Genomic DNA, 18,943 nt, shown 5'->3' with positions numbered 1-18,943 from the left:
CATTTAATTCCAAAGAGTGTCTTCTATCAATGTCACATTACATGTTCAGACTTTGATCAGTGTACATGTACCTGTGGATACATTGCACCTGTCTTCCTTCATGAATGTTATTGTCGCTAGATTTCTATTGTATTCGTACATGTATGTAGCTCATTTGGACATCACCCTTCCTGACTTTTTAAGAAGTTGCTTTGAGGAAGGATTTAGTTACGTACCTACTTGCAACGATACAACTCTAGGATTACTTGGATGCTACCCTTGCTTTCTTGAATTACATGTAGAAGCAGGTTGCCCTTCCCCAGTCCTCTTAGAATGTACTGGGCATGTGCAGTGTTTCTCGGCTCACTTCACATCCTCACTATACTTGTAATATAAGATAGAAGGAAAGGACACTTTCCCCTGAGTGAGTTTCATCCTCCACTGAAGCAGTGGTATAGGGTACAGGCAATATTCTTTTGTTGCATTGTGCCTTTTTTTTTTGCTCAGCTTACTTTCTTGCAGGGGATTTCAAGGGTTTAGAATTTTCATGCATGGGAACGTGCGAAGGATCCTTCCAGTCTTTCTGCTGTGACATCGCGTGGTAGGTGTGCGTAGATGTACGTGCACTGCAAGTGATGTCTGGACCTTAATTTAATTCAGCTTGTCCTCAAACTGGAATGTTTCTTGGAGAAGCAAATGGATCTTTTCACTGAAGGGTGTCAATGTGGGAAACTTTTCCCCCGTGGCTAAGAACACAGGATGGAGTCATGATGTACATGATGAAGGAATAGAAGTGTCGATCCTTAATGACATGCCAAACCTGGAGTGCAGTCGCACCCTTTTTTCCTCAGAGGTACAGGTAGGGAGAAATGGCAGTGACTGAGTGGTCTGTCATGGCTAAGGAGTATTACACCAATCAAGTGTTTTGTATACCATGCACTGTACTTGTCCAGGTATGTTTGTGCTCATCCACATCTGGACATCAGCGTCACAGAGGTTGTTGCAGAAATACAGTGCCACAAGTGTCAGGTCTGCACCTTTTTCCACACATTATGTCATGAGTGCCTGTACAGGGATCACGGGAAGGGCTCTATGAAGTTGAACCTCAACAGAACTTTCTGTTTGGTTTTGTTTGAGCTGCACTTCTATGCACTCTGTATAAGCATCCCTTTTTTTTGGAAAAAAAAATAAGCTGCTTCATCCTATCATCAGTGTCGTTGCCCCTTTCTCTGCTACATTGTGGGAGTCATACTATCAACATATCAACCATAGAGACACACTGCAGGCATTTCTTTCTCCTTTCTTTTTGGAGAGAGGGGTGTGGTTTTGTTGCTTTATTTTTGTGGGAGGGTGCCGGTTAGTTTGCTAGAGCTTTGCTCCCATTGAATGTTTTGGTAAAATTACCACAGCAAAAAAAAAATTGTAAAGTTAACACTTGTTAAAACTGCTGGAGAATTGAGGTCCCTGTTAAAGGAACCATGAGGTAGAAATATTTTTATACATTTTACTAAAAACCCCAAACAACGGTGCATTGTTTGGCATGCACAAGGGTTATCCACTGCGAACACAGGGCTAGGGTTCCCCTCGTTTTGGCTGTTTTCTCCGAATGACGCAATCTACGTGTACGTTCAGAATTTGCATCTTGGCATGAACAGAAAAAAAACCTTTTGAGCTTGTTATAGTTGAGCTCTGAAGACAAATGACACTGCATTCGATGTGGATGCTTCCATATTTATTTGAATCCATGAAATCAGAGAAAACATATTTCACTTACAGGTGTGTGAGAATGCGCATAAGATTTACCGCTATACCAAATAATTTTTACAGAATATGCACGGTTCACAGATATGTGCACATGTGTTGCCATCCATGTTATCAAGTTTTTATAATAAGAGTGTGGTGTTACTGCATGGACATTTGCATTCGCAAATCATACAAATTTCTGAGGCAGGAAAGGTACATGTATGTGTACGTTTGAGATACATGTACGTGAAAAGCCTATGTACATGTACCAAACGACTGTCTCATTCATTTGAACAGGGAGCCTTCTAGCCTTTCCTTTACATACATGTACATGAATTATCCAAGAAGTTGAAATATTCACTGCAAGAGAATGCATGTCTTCATTGCATGCACGGTACATGTACATTGGCCAAGTGGGATTGTGGGATCATGGAAATCATCCTGATTAAAAAATGCACTATTTTGCATTTGTGTTTGTTTGGTTTTTTTTGGGGGGGGGAACATATGTTTTCTGTCAGTTGCTAATATTCTTTTACTATCTGCCTATATCAGAGTGTGAGATTACGTTGGGATAACATTTCCAACCTCTTGTGATAAATTTGTCTAATCAAAGCAAATTTGGTCGGGCAAAATGTCCAAATGTTAAAGTCCTAAAAGCAAAATTCTGTTAGTGTTTTGCTGAGGTTTTTTTTTTGTGGTGATGACATTTACATACATGCACACTCTGAGAGTGTGCATTCATGCGATATTGGTACACCAATACTTTAATGTACAGTGTACCAGTACATGTATGTGCATATATGTCTGATTAAATGCTAATCACGACAGAGCAAAAGTAACTTCCCTGGTGTGTTTTGTGGTACATGTTTTTTGGCCTAATACTACTAACTAGGGTTTCATATGTACTGTACATGTACACAAATTTGGACAGAACTTGAATGGCTAATAAAACACCGGTACTTTGTTTTCTTTTTCATTGCCAGTATGGGAAATAAGAACTTGTGTACCAGTCACTAGGTCTTCAGAATATCGTGACATGGCCTTTTAGACAGGTCTACAATGTACATACATGTACATGCACTTTGTACGTATATACGTAAATGAACATTCAGCCATGTGGGACATGATGGCACATATTTGTGATGTGATCTGCAGAAACCCTTCACATGGTGAGCTTTGTCATTTGGGCGCACATAAACTTCACATTAGTATGGACACAATCTTCTTTTCAGATATATTACATTTGTGATTCTACCAGTACATGTAGGTTGTCTTGGATAAACAGTTTTAAAGGACAGTGTCCCTGTTGATTTGCACTAAAATGGCAAAGCTCAACATGTGAAGGGTTTTTGCAGATCACATCACATTTACTCAACCGTTTATTTGAATTGCATCTTCACCATCGTAACACACCAGCAGTAGAATAAAACAAAACTGAAACATACATTTCATGAACAGATACAGCTCACGATGGCTTTCCACACATTAATATGTACTGGTACTTCAGTCAAGGAGTCAGTTTAAAGAATTACAGTGTACATGTACATATGTATTTTGACTAGATTTAGAATTACAGTGTACATGTACATGTACCGGTACATATGTACATGTATTTTGACTAGGCTTAGAGTTACCAATCTGGATGTTGAGTACATCATTGTATCTTGTGATCTTTCTTTTCCTGATGCGCTAGATGCACCCTAACAAAAATCTGCATTGCATGTGGAGATCTACTGACTTACTGACTTACTGTCAGGGCATCGGATCCGTATACCCTTGTACATGTACATGTACCGGTACTGTATATACATGTACATACATTTATACTGTGCATGTACATCCAGTTGACTGCTATCTACATGATCTAGTAGACTAGGTATTACATGTACCGATATGAGTTGGACCAGTCTCCTGCTTGTCAATCAAATACAGTGTACATGTATGCATGAAAACATGGGTTTGGAACTACATACTGCTTGAAAACAGGGGGGAAAAGGCTAGATTCAAGTTGTCAGTGTGCAGAATGGTTACTTCAATGTGAGAAACATTTCCTTTTGGTAGATGGTCTCTAGATGGAAATTATGTTTATTTAATATAAAGTACATTGTGTGTATAAGTAACACATTAGCCTACATGCATATGTGGTGCATGTATGTTAACGTATCAGTACATTTTATGTGCCGAAACATGTCTTGGATTCATGTGTATTGCATAGCATTTCATTAATTTATTTCAAGTTTATTTAGTGTAGTAATGTACGCTGTTTTGTACATCTATAGGTACATGTACATGTACCGGTAGCTTGATTTCCAGAGATCTTTTTCATGAAAAAGAAGAAAAGAAGCAAATGGGTTATTCTATAAATTAGGCTTCCAATTTTTTCATGTCCCTATCACGTCTGACATATGATTTTGTAAATTCAGAACACATTCTCTAATTTCCAAGAATGATGAATTATTGCAAATTATTTGCCAAACAAATGGAAATAGTTTGAAATCGATTTCAGTGACATTTCCATGTCAAAGTACATGTACATGTACACAGGTCAGGTGTAACAGGGATACAAAAATGTCACACTTTTGCACCCTGAATGACCCAAATGTAACATGTACATGTAATACATGAATGTGTGCCTACAAGTCTGTCCAGCATAATTGTGCAGGTCATTCCTGTCACATGAACATCCTGGGTTTTTTTATGTAGACTGCATGTACCAGTAGCTACTGTGCATCTATACATGTACATGTGCATGCAAGTTTACCAAGATACCGTGTAGATTATCTGCCTTGTCATCTTATTTTCCTTTGGATATTAAATTTGCCGAGGGATAGATGGAAAAAAATCGATAGTAAGCTGAAACACGAGCAAGTGTGAGGTAGCATTACAAAGTCTGTTATGCCTCCAAAAAAAAATGTACCGGTACGTACATGTACATTACATGGATTTTGTTACTCAACCACAACATTCTCTGAATTGTAAAAAAAAAAGCTACCCCAGCAGTTTGATTTCATGTATGTATACATGTACATCTCTCATTTGGACATCCCAATGAAACTGAAGATAATGTTGCTGGCAAAAAAGTGTGTAAAGTGCTGTACATGATCTATATTGATTGCCAATTAAATGCATTTAACTCAAAAGTGACTCTGGCAACTTGAGATGCATGTTGTTAGGTTGGGTCACATTCACACTGCGCATACTCAGATGTTTGGGGTATATATACCCTATCTGTTCCCCTGTGAAAAATGAGTTCATCCCTCAAGTGTCTGGCACATACCGGTACTAGTGAAAAGCAAAGAAGCGTGAAAGAAAAGGGGCAGAGGTAATCAATGAAAAACAAGAGAAATCAATTTTGGAACTCATCTTGGAATCCCTTGATGCGATCAGAAATTAATGAGGAGCGATGTGCGTGTGCATGTAGATCAACAGCAGTGTGTGAGTTAATGTGCAGACGGGATCCAATTCTGAATGGCGACAGGTGAACCGTGCTTGGGCGGCACTAATTCAAATGAAACCTTGGCACCTGAGGGTATGATGTCCCCCTGGCGCTCATCCCTGTGAGTCTGACTTTCTGGTGAATTTTATTGTGCTTTTGTGGCAGCATACCAGTGCCCAACACACTGGTGGACCCAACATTACATGTACATCACATGCCAAATTGTGAGAGTTTGGGGGACATAGGATAGTGAGAAATGGGCCAAGGGCAGTATAATTTCATGGCAAGTCTTGGTATTGTTTAGTTAGACTCAGACTCTCTGAGCATGTTGGCCCTGGCTAAAGCAAACCAGCAAGTAAACTGCATGTAAGCTACGAAAGTGCCCCCCAGCAACCAAACACTTCACAGTTCAAGTCTAAAACAAAATACATACATTGTACCCCCTCCCCGTACCATATAGACTGTTCATCTAGGAAAGCTCATAATATAAGGGGCCTTTCAAACATTTCGATGTTTGTGATGGCCAGGAGCCAGTGACGCCCACAACAAAATGATATATTCTAAACTTCAATAACCCGAAAACAAGAAACAATAAAAAACTTCAGAAGTATTTTTTGTGAGTGAGGTAACAAAATTAGATTGCTCTTCATGAATAGGTATTTTTCAGTTTCGTGTTTTTATTCTGAGTATTGTACCTACGGTATTTTCAGGGGTTATTAAAGCTCACATTCTGTTGGACTGTCACCGAGCAATGGGCAGTCTATGAAGGCAACCCGTTTCAAAATCACACATCAATATTTTGCATGTTTTTATCCGGGATGTGCTATTGAGACAGGAAAGTGCTGTAAACGAGAGCGCTATAAAAAAAATACATGCAAATGTATACAGTCGATGGAAGAATAGCCACAGATGTGGACAAAAGATCCAGAAGAACAATAAGCCTGTCAGGGAGTGCTGTAACGGGAACTTGCATGTGTGCATGTCCCATTAACCATACATGTATCTCAAGCAGAGAAAAACAATTTCCTAATGGTGGGCTAGGTTGGTGTGTATGTCAGCAGGCAGGTTGGCGGTCAGATCCCTTCTGTTTTTTTTTTTATATACTGCTACTCCATCTCGGTCTTCTCTTCGCTGTTTATACTATTACCATCCTAATAGGCAACGGTTGAGCTAGACAATATCCCCAGGATTTAATTCTTGATGGCGTGTGGGCGGCATCCAACCAGTGCTGATAATGCCTACAGTGCGCGATATGACCTGGTGGTGACAGGATACATGTAAGATGCACCTTGTAGTGAGTGTTCATGCTATATTGGCTTTCCCATCCGTTCGTCAGAGTTATCTTCATTGATATGGACAATTCCACTGAACTCGTGTTACATTTACTCCAAAGGGGTCTTGCGTTGACTTTGCGTGTATTCTATAAGACTGTGGTATTTACATGTAGGGTGGATATTTTATTCGCACAGAAGGTCCTCTGAAATTAACTAAACCATGAAATAAAATGCAGTCAGCCTGGCCCCCAGGGAGAATAGTTCATTGATAACTGATGGGGCCACCCTGGTGAAATAGAATGAATACCATAAACGAATAAATAAAAACAGGTATTCTGTCAGTTTGGCACTGATTCTTTTTATCATTAATTCATCTTTACTCATGCTACTCATGGCCATGTAAAACATTGAAGACGTGTGTATGGATTGGTACGGTACGTTTCACTGCAAGGTTTTTCAGCCTGTAACCTTAAGAGAAGTCTTTCTAGCAGAAGATACTGTACAAGTGTGTTACTTGCTGACTGAAAAATTATTTTACAACAGTAATGTGTGTAATCTTCAGAGGGATGAATTTTGGCACCGGTTACTTATGCTGTTTGTCCAATCATCTTTGATGCAAGATAAAATGTGAAAAATTAATCACAAGCACTGGAACTTCCTCTTTTGACACAAAATGGAGACCTTTCTCTCTGCTGGAAGGTGAAAAACTTTGGTAACAAGGACGGGTTTGTTTTTGCATTTACATTTGCAAGTTTAACCAAATATCAAATCTCACTGCCACACCTCTTAACTTAAAATCTCAGTGTTTCTTTAAGTTTGATACCATATTTGAGATAGTGACACTTGCCATTTTGCAGCGTTTACAAAGTTTCATAACTGAGTTTTTATATCAACCGTTATTTGGTACTTGTATACAGTTACATGTACGTGTACGTGCACGTGTTGATTCAGTTTGCCCATGGGTTCAAAATTTCAAGTGCTTTGGCACAGTGCAGAATATACATGTTCATGTGTACCTGTTAGACTGAAAGCAAGGCACTTCATTTGGAGAGAGAGAGAGAGCGGAGCAAGCAGATGGAGGAGCCCCAAGCTGTCTGGAGTAAAACCCAATTTAGAGACGTTAGCCATGAGCGTACACTGCTAAAACAGAAAAAAAATAGAGCAAGCAAGCACGTTCCCCGTATAGAGACCAACAAAAAAAAATACTGCAGGCATGATTGTGGTTGGAGAATTTGGCATGGCAGTCACAGGCAGCGAGCAGGAGGATATTGTGCTTTGATATTTTATTCCTTGCCCTGAAGGGTTTGATGGAGAAGCCAATGCAGTCGAGGTGGAAATTTGCAGATGCCATAATCAGATATTTAATTTGTATTAAAAAAAAAAATTTTATTAGGTTTTTTTTACGTGTATTGTAGTGATGTGTCTTTGTAAAATTTATTTCGGATTCTGAAGCAGACGTTAAATCCATTTTTTTTTCTTGTTGGATAAGACTGGGGACTTACTGCATCCCATGCACGTGCTACAAACAAATGCACGGCACGGAACTACCAGCCAATGAACTGCCATATTTTGACCTCACTGAGGGCATTCTCTGTTGGTTTGAGGAATTTCTTGATTTGTCCTGAATGTGCAATACTTTTCCCAGTACCAGTATTCTGTGTGAACTGGATGGTGAACAGGTATACATGGCTTGGCTTGTTTCACATGGATCTGGATCACAATCAGTGATCCGTCGTGGGTTCACTGACACCAGAACCCATGGAATGGATAGAGTGAGCCGGCTTTAGGATCACTGATCGAGATCTGGATCCATGTGGAACAAACTGGCCCCGTATATTGAAGGTTAAAGTTGCACTCTCGTGTACAATGTATGTGTTTTGACACATGATCCTGTACACAAGAATGCACGACGGTAATTTTGATGAGTATTTGTTTTAACTTTTATTGACTGAATGATGCCCCATCCCCCTTGGAATTGCTGCCAGTTCCCTCCCGTCTCCTCCCCCAGTAATCCAGCATCAATCACAAGTAAAAGGAGAAAAGCTCGTTAATGCTCAGAGCAAGGCCTGCGTGAACTTTCATTAGGTTTGTTTGTTCTGTTGTGTGTGTGTGTGTATGCGCAGGGAATCATCCAAGGGGAGACTGAACAGCGAGCAGGGAAGCGGCAAGTGATTGAAGCCAGCCTATGGGGAGTAGGGGCAGGGGCCGCATCACAAGGCCTGAGACACTGCCAAGATGCCGCTGTCTTTACTGATGCTCAACTGGATGGTAGGTCAATCATATACAATGTATGTGTGTGTACTTTTGAATTTAAGGAATGGACGATTCATCATGGGTGCTGTCTTTTGCTGAAGTTGTTTTTCTCTGGTTAGCGAGGAGTATGCTGAATTTTGTTTTCTTTTGTTGTGATTGGACTGTATTGTGTGATCCTGGTGTTATCCATGGACACAGAGTTATTTTTTATGCAAGTGATTGCCACAGAGCACAGTGCATGTGACTGTTTAGCGACTGCAACATACAAGGAGCAAAACTCAAGGCATTGTGAGCGATTGTAGTCATTCTGCTCTCCCTCCCCAATAAGCCTTTTATTTTATTTTTTTTATTGACTAATTTATTTAATCATGGTAATGAAGGCCCTGAGGCAGCACAATACACTTAAAAACAATAACGAAAAATATATACTACCATGGAGAAAAGAAAACTACACAAATCAATTAAACTAAAACCCCAAGCGTAATAGATTAAGAAAGGCATGATTAAGAAAATGGACTTTGAAAAAAAAGTACCCAAAAAACCAAAAAAATTGAAATTCAGAATTCAAATTTAAGATAAAAAAACCAAATAAGAAACAAATATTAAGAGAAAACAATAGCACAAAACAATGTTCTGTACCTTTACATTAAAAGTAAGACAGTAAAAATAATTACCCTAAAATTTATAAAAAACTTGGTTAGCATGACAGCAAAGTGGAATATAAACAAAGAGCAATGCAAACAATGGAAGTTAGGAAATTCAATTGACTGTAGTGCAGAATCAGAGAAATTAAAATCCCAAAATATACTAAACTCAAGATACAAATCAAAATAAGAATGAATGTACGAAACAAAGAAGTTATTTAAAAATGATTTTAAAAGAGGAAGAGATTCTGTGTGCTGCCGTTAATTTGTTCCAACCCAGGGTTCCAAGATATTTTTGCGAGTTAGATTTAAAGAAAATTTGGTACACTGAGTTATCTGATTGTACATAAACATAACGATTTGAATTCCCAGACTAAAGACACTGTAGCTACATGCTACCTCATGATTCGGGGCACGCTTTTGCATCGCGACAACCATCTCTGAAATGGACCGGTTCCTTTGTGCCCTTCTGATCCATTGAAAACAGTGTATTGGTGCAAGGCATCTCTCATATGCATGTACATGTACCCATAATTAAGCAAAAGCTTGCCCAAAGTGTACATGTAAGGTAAAGCAGCAGTGTCTTCAGTGTGGAGAATACAAATTATGTTCATGTGAATTTACAGAACTTAGTGCACCAGATTTTATTCAAATTTAACTCAACCGGTGTTGTAGAAGGCAGCTGGTAGCAAGAAACATCAGAGGAAGTCTACAATGCCTCTCCCAAGTACCAGTATGTGTTTCTAGTAACAACACAAGAAGTAATATCGGGGAAGGAGACAAAAACAAAGGTTGGAGAAAAGATTTGATCTGATATGAGATCCATACAATAGAATGTCACTATTACAATTACACTGATAACCAGCATTGGTTTTTGTAGAACCATACTGAATTCTGTTCCACAGAAGTCATTGAAACTTGCCACAAACAGTGATTAAATTGTGTTAATCAAAACAAATACATGTACTGGTATATCCAGGAAAGATGATAATGACTTCCGTAAAGAGTATAAAAGTGAAGCGTACATGTACTTTAGCATGTGTACCTGTACCTGTAGATGGCTACCGGCATGTAGAAAGGGAAAATCAGTCTCACTCATGTACATGTACGTGATGGTAATGTTGACCTCAAAATGTTAACATACCTAAAACAGAAAACACATACGCAGAAGGGAATCAGCCGTTGTGACTTAACCGGCAGAAATCGTAATCAGAGTTTCAGTAAGTTTCCTTCATTTGCCAACTGTAGTTTGGTAGTAGCATGTGTTTCAGGGCCTTTCTTGATCTTTTCCTGATCATTCCACTATTGCTCTAGTCTTACTGAGTAACACGAACCACTGGCTGCCAGTGTTCATGTAAGTCAGCGCTGTATGCAGCATTATTCCGCACCTGGCCTGATACATGCCATGGACACATATGCAAACAGCGGTTGCAGAATTGGACTACTGAATTGAAAGTGTACGTAGGTGTCAACACCAAAAATAAGAAGCTTTTGTAATGCCCACAGGTTGTTGAGGAAACCATTTTGAATGCTTTATTTTACGCTTGTGGTTTTTTCACAAGCCTTGGGAGGGGAGGGGCAAACACTGAGTATACAGTGTTATAATACATGTCAGGCCGGGCAATAAAAAGCTGTTATTAATTAACATCTCCCCGGTGCAAACCATTCTTGGAAATAGTTACAGGTGCATGTAAAAGTTTACTAAGAATTGGGGGGCAGTCAGGACTTTGATGAAAAAAGAAAGGGGGGTGCTTCAGTCCATCATTTTTAAGGAGCGCGATTGCGCAGGCGCTCCTACCGCGTTCCTCAACAGTCCTGAAGGAGCATAAAAATTGTGTTCCTCACAAATGTAAGGGCACTTTACAAATAATGAACGATATGACAATCACAATGGATAACATGACCACACAATGACTGTGTGGTTCAATTTCACATTCATTCCGACACAACTTTCGTACATTTAATCATGGAGCTTGCATGAATACGATCATCGCAAGTGGCCTTGGCTCGCGAACCGACTACCAGCTGGCCCTGCACGGATGTACAATGTACGAGCATGTACATACCGGTACACTGTATATAGATGTACATGTACATGTAGACTGTACATATTGTGCATGCACGTCGCACGTAGTTTCACTTTACGTGGTATGATTTTTTTTGTGTGTTTTATTGGATGGTAAAAAGTTCTCGGTGACAAGAGAGCCAATCAATATTGATCTTCTTTACAGGGCGCTTAAGCAGAAAGCGATGTGTGATAAACTTTTAGCCATTAGGAAATTTAAACCAATGTTGCTCGATGAATACGTGTAGCATGTGTGCCCGCTGAAATTCGCACAACAAATCCCCCAGCGTGTCGGACCATAATCATGCATAAATATTGTCACGTTCGCACGTGCGTGTTGGTTTGGCGTTTTCCCAAACTTTCTATTTGTCATCCAAACAAAGTGTTCAAGAAGGGATGTTCTGTGGAACGTAGTGGAAAATTTCCAGCTTTGCATATGAAACTGCCGAAATTGATGGCTGAAAAATGATCATCTGAATTTGGTGCAAAGTTTGCTGCGTGTACATTCAAAAAAATCAAACACGACGGCAGGATCCATGGTCAAGTGCTCAAGGACATCAAAACTTTTGTAAATTGTGACCAAAGATGCAGCAACACGGAATTGGGATCAAAGATCACCCCCCCAGGGTATAAACAATCATGTGACCTCGTTTTGTATCTGTTAATTGGCTTATTTTAAAGAGAATGATTTGCTCTCCTGGGAGATTTGAGGACAGCGATTTATGGCTATCCTGCATTTTCTTAAAATGAAAGGACTGGTACTTACTATACCAATAAAATTGTCCGTTGCCACATCACTTGTCTGGATGGTCTGATTATTGGAAACTACTCCTGGGGGAAAAAAATTTCCTCGGCCCTAGAAACGTGTGAAGCCTTCACAGTTTTTAAGGTAGTTTTGGTTTTTTACTACGAAGATGCCTGGTGTACTGGTGCACTCTACTGTACATGTTTCATATTGGACAGACTGGTAGTTAATTGTGCTTGTCGTGGGATTACCGTTGGCCGACTTTGCAAAATAGCTAACAGCACTGCGTGTCTGGGCTGGAGTGTACAGTGTTCATACATGTACATGTATGTATATAATTGAAGATTTCCTCAAGGGTTTTTCAACCCTTTCATTGGTTTGTTAAATTTCACCCTCTCTTCCCTCTTTACATTCCCGGGACAGTTGGCCAGTAATTGTAGCCGATAATCACCTGCCCTTAGCTTTAAATTACACACATTGTAGACGGAGCAGATGCTGTGTGAAGGACATCATCAAATTCAGTTCCAATTTATGTATGCACTGCTTTATTTGCTGTGAACTCCTTCAACCTCTATTCGGACAGATGGAAGGAGGAAAAGATAGATGCAATCCCTGCCTGAGTCGACTCCGACTTCGTCTGTCAGGAAGAATTGAAGGGGGGGGAAAAAAATCCATCGCTGGTGGGATGAGCAGAGCTTGAGAGACTTGGCACAGCAGCAGGTTCTTCCGTCCTCTGGATGTGTCTTGATTGATGCAGGGCCTGCCGCCTGACATGTAATTAAATTGTACCCTGTTTTTGCTATTGATTCAGTAAGGTAGCGTTGTGGCTTGGCTCTGGAGAAGGCCCTGCATCGACATCCATACGTGTGCATATGGGACCTCCAGATTTCTGCCTCACAAATAAATGGTTTAATAGAGGAGGGCCCAGTGGCATACGTTGTGGAAAAGGGAACATTGTAGATTGCTGTTGGGTATGAGAAATATGAGACACAAATGGGCAGTGGGAACACAGACTGCAAACTGCATTTAAGTTTAGAAAGACATTTATTTGCAGGGTTCCACCTACTGGTATTTACCATGCATTTCAAGAGTAGTTCAAGTCATGTACTACACGTATATAGTCTTGTTTTTCTCTTTCACAGATCCATTGTATATTTATACACCTGTTGAAAGTATGGAATTTTTTGTAAACAGATTCAGTGTGCTTTGGATTAAAAATAGTTGTTACATTTGTCGTGATTCCAGCACGATTTTATGGTTCAAACTACAGGCGAACACAAAAGCATATGTGAATTTGATGTTATACAACAGTTGTAATGAAGTTCACAGTCATATTTGAAATTTTATGTGTTTAACTTTGAAAAGCTGCATCAGGAATATTTGTTCATGTTCACCTTTTGCAGTAGTGTCAGTATGTTGTGAATTGGCCTTTTACACTTTACAGTAATTTCAATTTTTTTTTAAATCAAGTTTGCCCTCTACTGTGTATATGTATACTGTCTACATTCTGAAGAGTTTTATCTACAGTAAAATTCATGCCTTTGTCCATAAAAAAGAAAAGAATGAGTTTACACAACTCTCAGCGTCATGCCTCGTGAAATATAATCGTAGATTCCCCCGTGGGTGAGCGACACTGTAAATTGGAACCTCGAGAATTGATTATTGTGTGGAATAGCAAATGGGTTTTTTGTCTGTCACTCTGTGTTCTGGGCGTCTTTGCCAATCAGCAGGTTTCTGCAAATTGTGCAATGAAATTAGCGTTGGCTGTGGTTGTTCACGTGTATACTTTGTTTTGGTGGGCATTGAACTTAATTTCTCAAGGATTCAATTTGGATGGTGAAAATTGTAGGGAATACAGAAAGGGACCTACAAGTAAAGCTCCCTGAAATGTCAAAGAATTATGAAGTACTCTGAAGTATACCGGTAATGTACCATTAGGGCAGTTTTAATTCTTGTCCATTGACAAGGAATATCCACACTGTTTAGCCTGCTGAAAAACAGTGGTATACAGGACTTGTCTGCTTTACTGTGACTGTCACACTACACACAAATTTATAACTTTCACTTATAATGTTGAGCTGGCCAGAAATAAACAGATAGTTGGTTTCCTCTACGTGAACATGGGAAGCCGATGTGGCATAGGGCTGTGCGGAATATCCGGATATTTGAAGTCAAAATTCATGAAAAGGAAGGGAGAATTTTCTTTTGTTTAAAATGAGAAAAGTTGCACTATGGAGGCTGGTTCCAAGCAGATTCTAATGAAAAGTGACCGAAATCTTTCAATAATTCAAAAAAGAAATTATTCATCAAAAAATTTAAAAGGAATAGAAACTTTCAACAGGACAAGAAGTATTGTTTGTCTCTTCAATTTTTCTAAATCGTGGCTGGAGATACTCCTACATGTGGGAAGCTATTGTGGTGATAAAAATGTACAGGTGTGTGTGTTATTGCAACTGATTTTGTAATATGGTTTGCTCATCAACAATCTGCCGGTTGGTACAATGGAATATTCAGATATTCAATCAAATTGAAGGTTGAATATTCAAATAGTGAATTATTTGAATTGACTCAGCCCTAATGTGCAGGGCGAAATCACAGTTGTCAATACACATTTGCCTTACCTTCATTGTATGTTAGTACCTAGTGCAGTCATTCCTTTCTTCTTATTTAGTCAAGAAAACTTGGTGAAATTGCTCATGTTTCTTACACATGATCACTATCTTAAGCCGTTGTTTGTGTTAATGGTTTCTTGAACTTTTTCTCTTCTTATTGCTTAACCCCAAAAGGCCTGATCTAAATTTCTTTTTCGAAGACTGGTAACCCTCATGTGGATCTGGCTTAGTCCATGCACGGTTAATTGTTAACACAACCTGTATTATCAGGACCTGGTTTAGTTTCAGGCCAAAGATGGTAAGGTTGGAACTTGGCAATTATTGTGCATTGTACTGGTTCATCCACTTATACATGTATGTATACAGACTTGGTACAAACATACTTAAATGCATTGTAGGCTTTAACCCTCCTATGCTGAAATCGCTCTTTGGGTCATTTGGTAAACGCCTCAAAGAAGCACAGCTGTGTTGTGTTGTGTTGTGTTGTGTTGTGTTGTGCACTGCACCAACTGTCTCTCACAGGAATATCAGATTGCACTTTTGTGCTGCCCAAAAACTGTGCTTCACTGTTTCATGTGCATAATTGTGCAGTAAACCAAATGCAGTGAAGAGGACTGCACAAAAGACCCTGGGTCATTTTGTGCTGGCAATCTACTGTGTACACACTGAACCTGTGCATGTTTGAGTTCCATAAAGAAACTACATGCTCACCAGTGACTGTGGGCATTTGTGCACATTTGTGCTGTAAAACCATAGGAGGGTTAATGGTGCATCTTGTATGCATATTAAATTTCCTGATGTATACAAGTTCATAACTTTTATGCACTAGATGATTAAAAGCTGGTGTCAACCTTTTCAGTTTCATTTCTTGTGCAAACTTCTGGTCTTAGTTTACATCTGAGTGCCGACACTTGGAGAAATGAAAATGGCAGAAATGCTTGTACATGTCTACCTGTAAACAGTATTTTCAGCTGTTAGTCGTGATTTTCCCCCTTGCCATTGGCATGTGTATTTGGCACAACAAAATACCGGTAACTTGCGGTATGGTTCCCTTTACTGTAGCAGATACATACATACGCCTGTACGTGTTATTGGAAAATTCCAGAACATTCTTAGCAAAAGTGCCTAGGGAGTTAGGGCTCAAGTTGTAATGAAAGCATGACGATTCTTTGATGTACCTACTTTCCCCTTCAGAACCGGCGTCGGCTCATCCTGTTCATCTTTTGGTACTCCTTGTTCATGCTGCTGGGCATGGCTTACTACTCACACGTCCACATCAGCTGGCAGGAGGATTCCCACTTGCTACGGGTCTACAACTCCGTATTCTTGCCCACCCCGTCACCCTTACTCAGGAAACAGTACTTGAGGGCTCCGCCCAGAAACCCAATGGCACCACTGTTTGTACACAACACCAATAACTTGAAACCAGAGACGCCCAAGTTAAATGTGGACAGGAGGATACCAAATGCGATAGATTATCAGCAAACTAAACACAACTTTTTAAAGTTACTCAACAATAACTTTAGTCAGTTTTTGATACGGGAGCCGTCCATACAGGTGCAGAACTTAAGTAACTCTGTCCAGAAAGTCAAGAATGTGCTTTTAAGCATCAATGAAAGTAGAACTACCACTCCCTCCGTTCAGAGGAATACAGGCCTGTCCAGGTCTCCTCTGTCCTCTAATGAGGACAGAATTATTCTCTCTCCTAGCTACAAGCTCCACAATAGCACTTACCTTTTAGTTGCACTCGAAAAGAATATGCAAAAGATACGAGAGGAGACAGAGATCAGCCTGAAACGACTGACTGAACTCAACAAAATCATCAATGCGCCCAATGAAACTTTCACCAAGAGCGTATCGCTCCTGGCCGGGGATAAGTCAGCAGGACATGTCAAGTTAACAAAATTTAATGAAACACAGTACGCATCAAACCACACCAGTATTCGCCCGCTTGACTCATCTCGGTATGTAGTCCCATCAAACCTTAGTCATAGGGCCAGAGTGCAAGAACAGAACTCAAGGCAGAATCACCTCCATCAGTTAAAGAATGTCTTCAGTGGCTCTGTTGTAGGAAAGAGACGTCCCCAGGGTGAGGAGGATGTTACACACGGTGTAATAAGATCCGTGGCAGATAGGTTCAGGCAATCAACGCCAAACCATCCTATCACACCAGTGCCTGAAGTTGATGGATACTATCTGTTGGAGACTAGAACAGTAAGAGACTAATACGTTTATTTGGAATTTTAGTTTTTCTTAATATTTGTCGTTAAGAATACATTTAATTGTATGACAGAGTCATTGAATTAAATATAAATGTCAAAATGTGAATTGTGTAGGTACCCGGTACATGTACAGTAGGTTAGTCATTATAAGGTGCATTATACTTGTACATTGTAATCTCTCTTTTGCAAATTAGAAACTGTACAGGTTTGTTCATCTGTTTGGTTGTTTGTTTGTTTTTTTGTTTGTTTGTTTGTTTGTTGAGGTGTTGGGTTGCTTGTTTGTTTGTTTGTTTGTTGGGGTGTTGGGGTGTTTGTTTGTTTGTTTGGGTGTTGGTGTGTTTGTTTGTTTGTTGGGGTGTTTGTTGGGGTGTTTGTTGGGGTGTTTGTTTGTTTGTTGGGTGGGGTGTTGGGTTGTTTGTTTGTTTGTTTGTTTGTTTGTTGGGGTGTTTGTTTGTTTGTTTGTTTGTTTGTTTGTTTTGATGTGTTGTATAACAGAGGAAAGACAGCAAACTGACAAATGAACAAAGCTGTACAGTTGACTCTCATATACCAAAGTTGCAGAGACCATACAAATTATTCTGATTAAGCATGGCTCTGTTAGAAGAGGAGTGGAAAAGCAAAGGAAAACATAGGAAGTCAAGAAATGGGCATTCTTGATTTTTGAAGTATTTTGTTATTACAGTGTTTGTCATAACGAGAGTGGACATGCATGTACATGTACATGAAGATTCTATTTCTTTCCAGAATTGTCCACTCTGTGACTTTACATGTGCGGTTGCTAGAGCTCTCCCTCTGAATCGGGTACCCAACCAGTGCTATATCAGGAACATGTTCCAGGTTATCTGACTGGTACCCATAACTATCTAAACAGATTACTGGCTCATAAGACAAAAAGAAAGGAAGGCTTTGAGCAGGTTTTGGGGGGAAATATTGAAATAAAACCAGGCTACCAGTAAATGGAGTGCTCCAGTGGTTGTTGATGAGCAGATAGGATGAGACAAAATTGGCCACTCTCATGGCGGATCAGATACTGCATATATATAGAAAATTCCACTGAAAACTTTACTTCCAAGATTGAATGGTTCTGTGTAATTTTAATAGGATGCAAAAACCTTGTTGATAAGAATAGCCATTCCACATATTTGTAACAGTTTGAGGACCACAACTGGGTTATGAAGCAGTGTAATTGACGTTATTTTTTGTGTGCTGTTTTCAGAAACTGCACCTGCATTGCAAATCATGTGCTGTCGTCTCCAGCTCCGGCCAACTCCTGAACAAATCAGCCGGGGCTGAGATTGACAGTTACCCCTGCGTCATCCGCATGAACAGCGCCCCTATCACTGGTTACCAGGCGGACGTGGGCACCAGGACCACAGCCCGAGTCATGGGCCACGTCAATCTGCTGAAGCTGAACCAGAGCCAGGCTGACCAGCACCAGATCTTCGTCAACCGTAGCACGCGGACCCAGCGGCTGATCATACCCTGGCTCTTCAACACACGGGTGGACAAGCGAAAGGACAAGCACTATGCCATTGCCAAGAACTTCTCCAAGACATACACCAACACCGAGTTCTATATGCTGTCCTCCAGCAAGATAGCATTTGCGGAAAATCTTTTCCAGACAAATACCGGCATATCAAGGTATGACAAAGTCAGTTTTGTAGTCAAGTACTTTTTTCTGAGTACAGAGTACTGCCGAGTACTTAGATGTCCAAGTATTTCTAGTTCGCCAACAAAACAGCTGCGCTTTGCCGTTTAATTCCATACGTGTACAGGTATTTCACCAGCTGTTTCAACTTCATAGATTTTTCAAAAGCTGATAGTCAACATTAGGGAAGGAGCAGTGGGCAATGTGTGCTTACAAATGGCCATGTACATGAACAGTACTTGAAATGCACACTCATACATGACTTACACTCACCATCAGTTACGACAGGTATTCGTACTGCAAGCACATGTACGGTGAAGTC

General features: G+C 40.0%; 1 protein-coding gene across 5 annotated transcripts in view; it reads left to right on the top strand.

Moving 5' to 3' along the window:
- The window catches only part of LOC110987227 (uncharacterized), a 58,038-nt gene that overhangs the window by 25,032 nt on the left and 14,063 nt on the right, over window positions 1-18,943 (top strand). For all 5 annotated transcript variants that reach the window (XM_087143782.1, XM_087143778.1, XM_087143781.1 and 2 more), the window contains exons 2-4: window positions 8,556-8,700; window positions 15,946-16,965; window positions 18,190-18,614. In XM_087143782.1, coding sequence (XP_086999908.1) covers window positions 8,668-8,700; window positions 15,946-16,965; window positions 18,190-18,614 — 1,478 coding nt within the window. In that variant the 5' untranslated portion in view covers window positions 8,556-8,667. The remainder of the gene's footprint in view (window positions 1-8,555; window positions 8,701-15,945; window positions 16,966-18,189; window positions 18,615-18,943) is intronic.

The sequence above is a fragment of the Acanthaster planci genome, linkage group LG12 (assembly GCF_054643075.1).
Source record: "Acanthaster planci isolate LZ-2023a linkage group LG12, COTS_SCS, whole genome shotgun sequence".
Taxonomy (NCBI): Eukaryota; Metazoa; Echinodermata; class Asteroidea; order Valvatida; family Acanthasteridae; genus Acanthaster; species Acanthaster planci.
The sequence above is the reverse complement of the archived record's forward strand: the minus strand, read 5'-3'. Positions and strand labels throughout refer to the sequence as shown.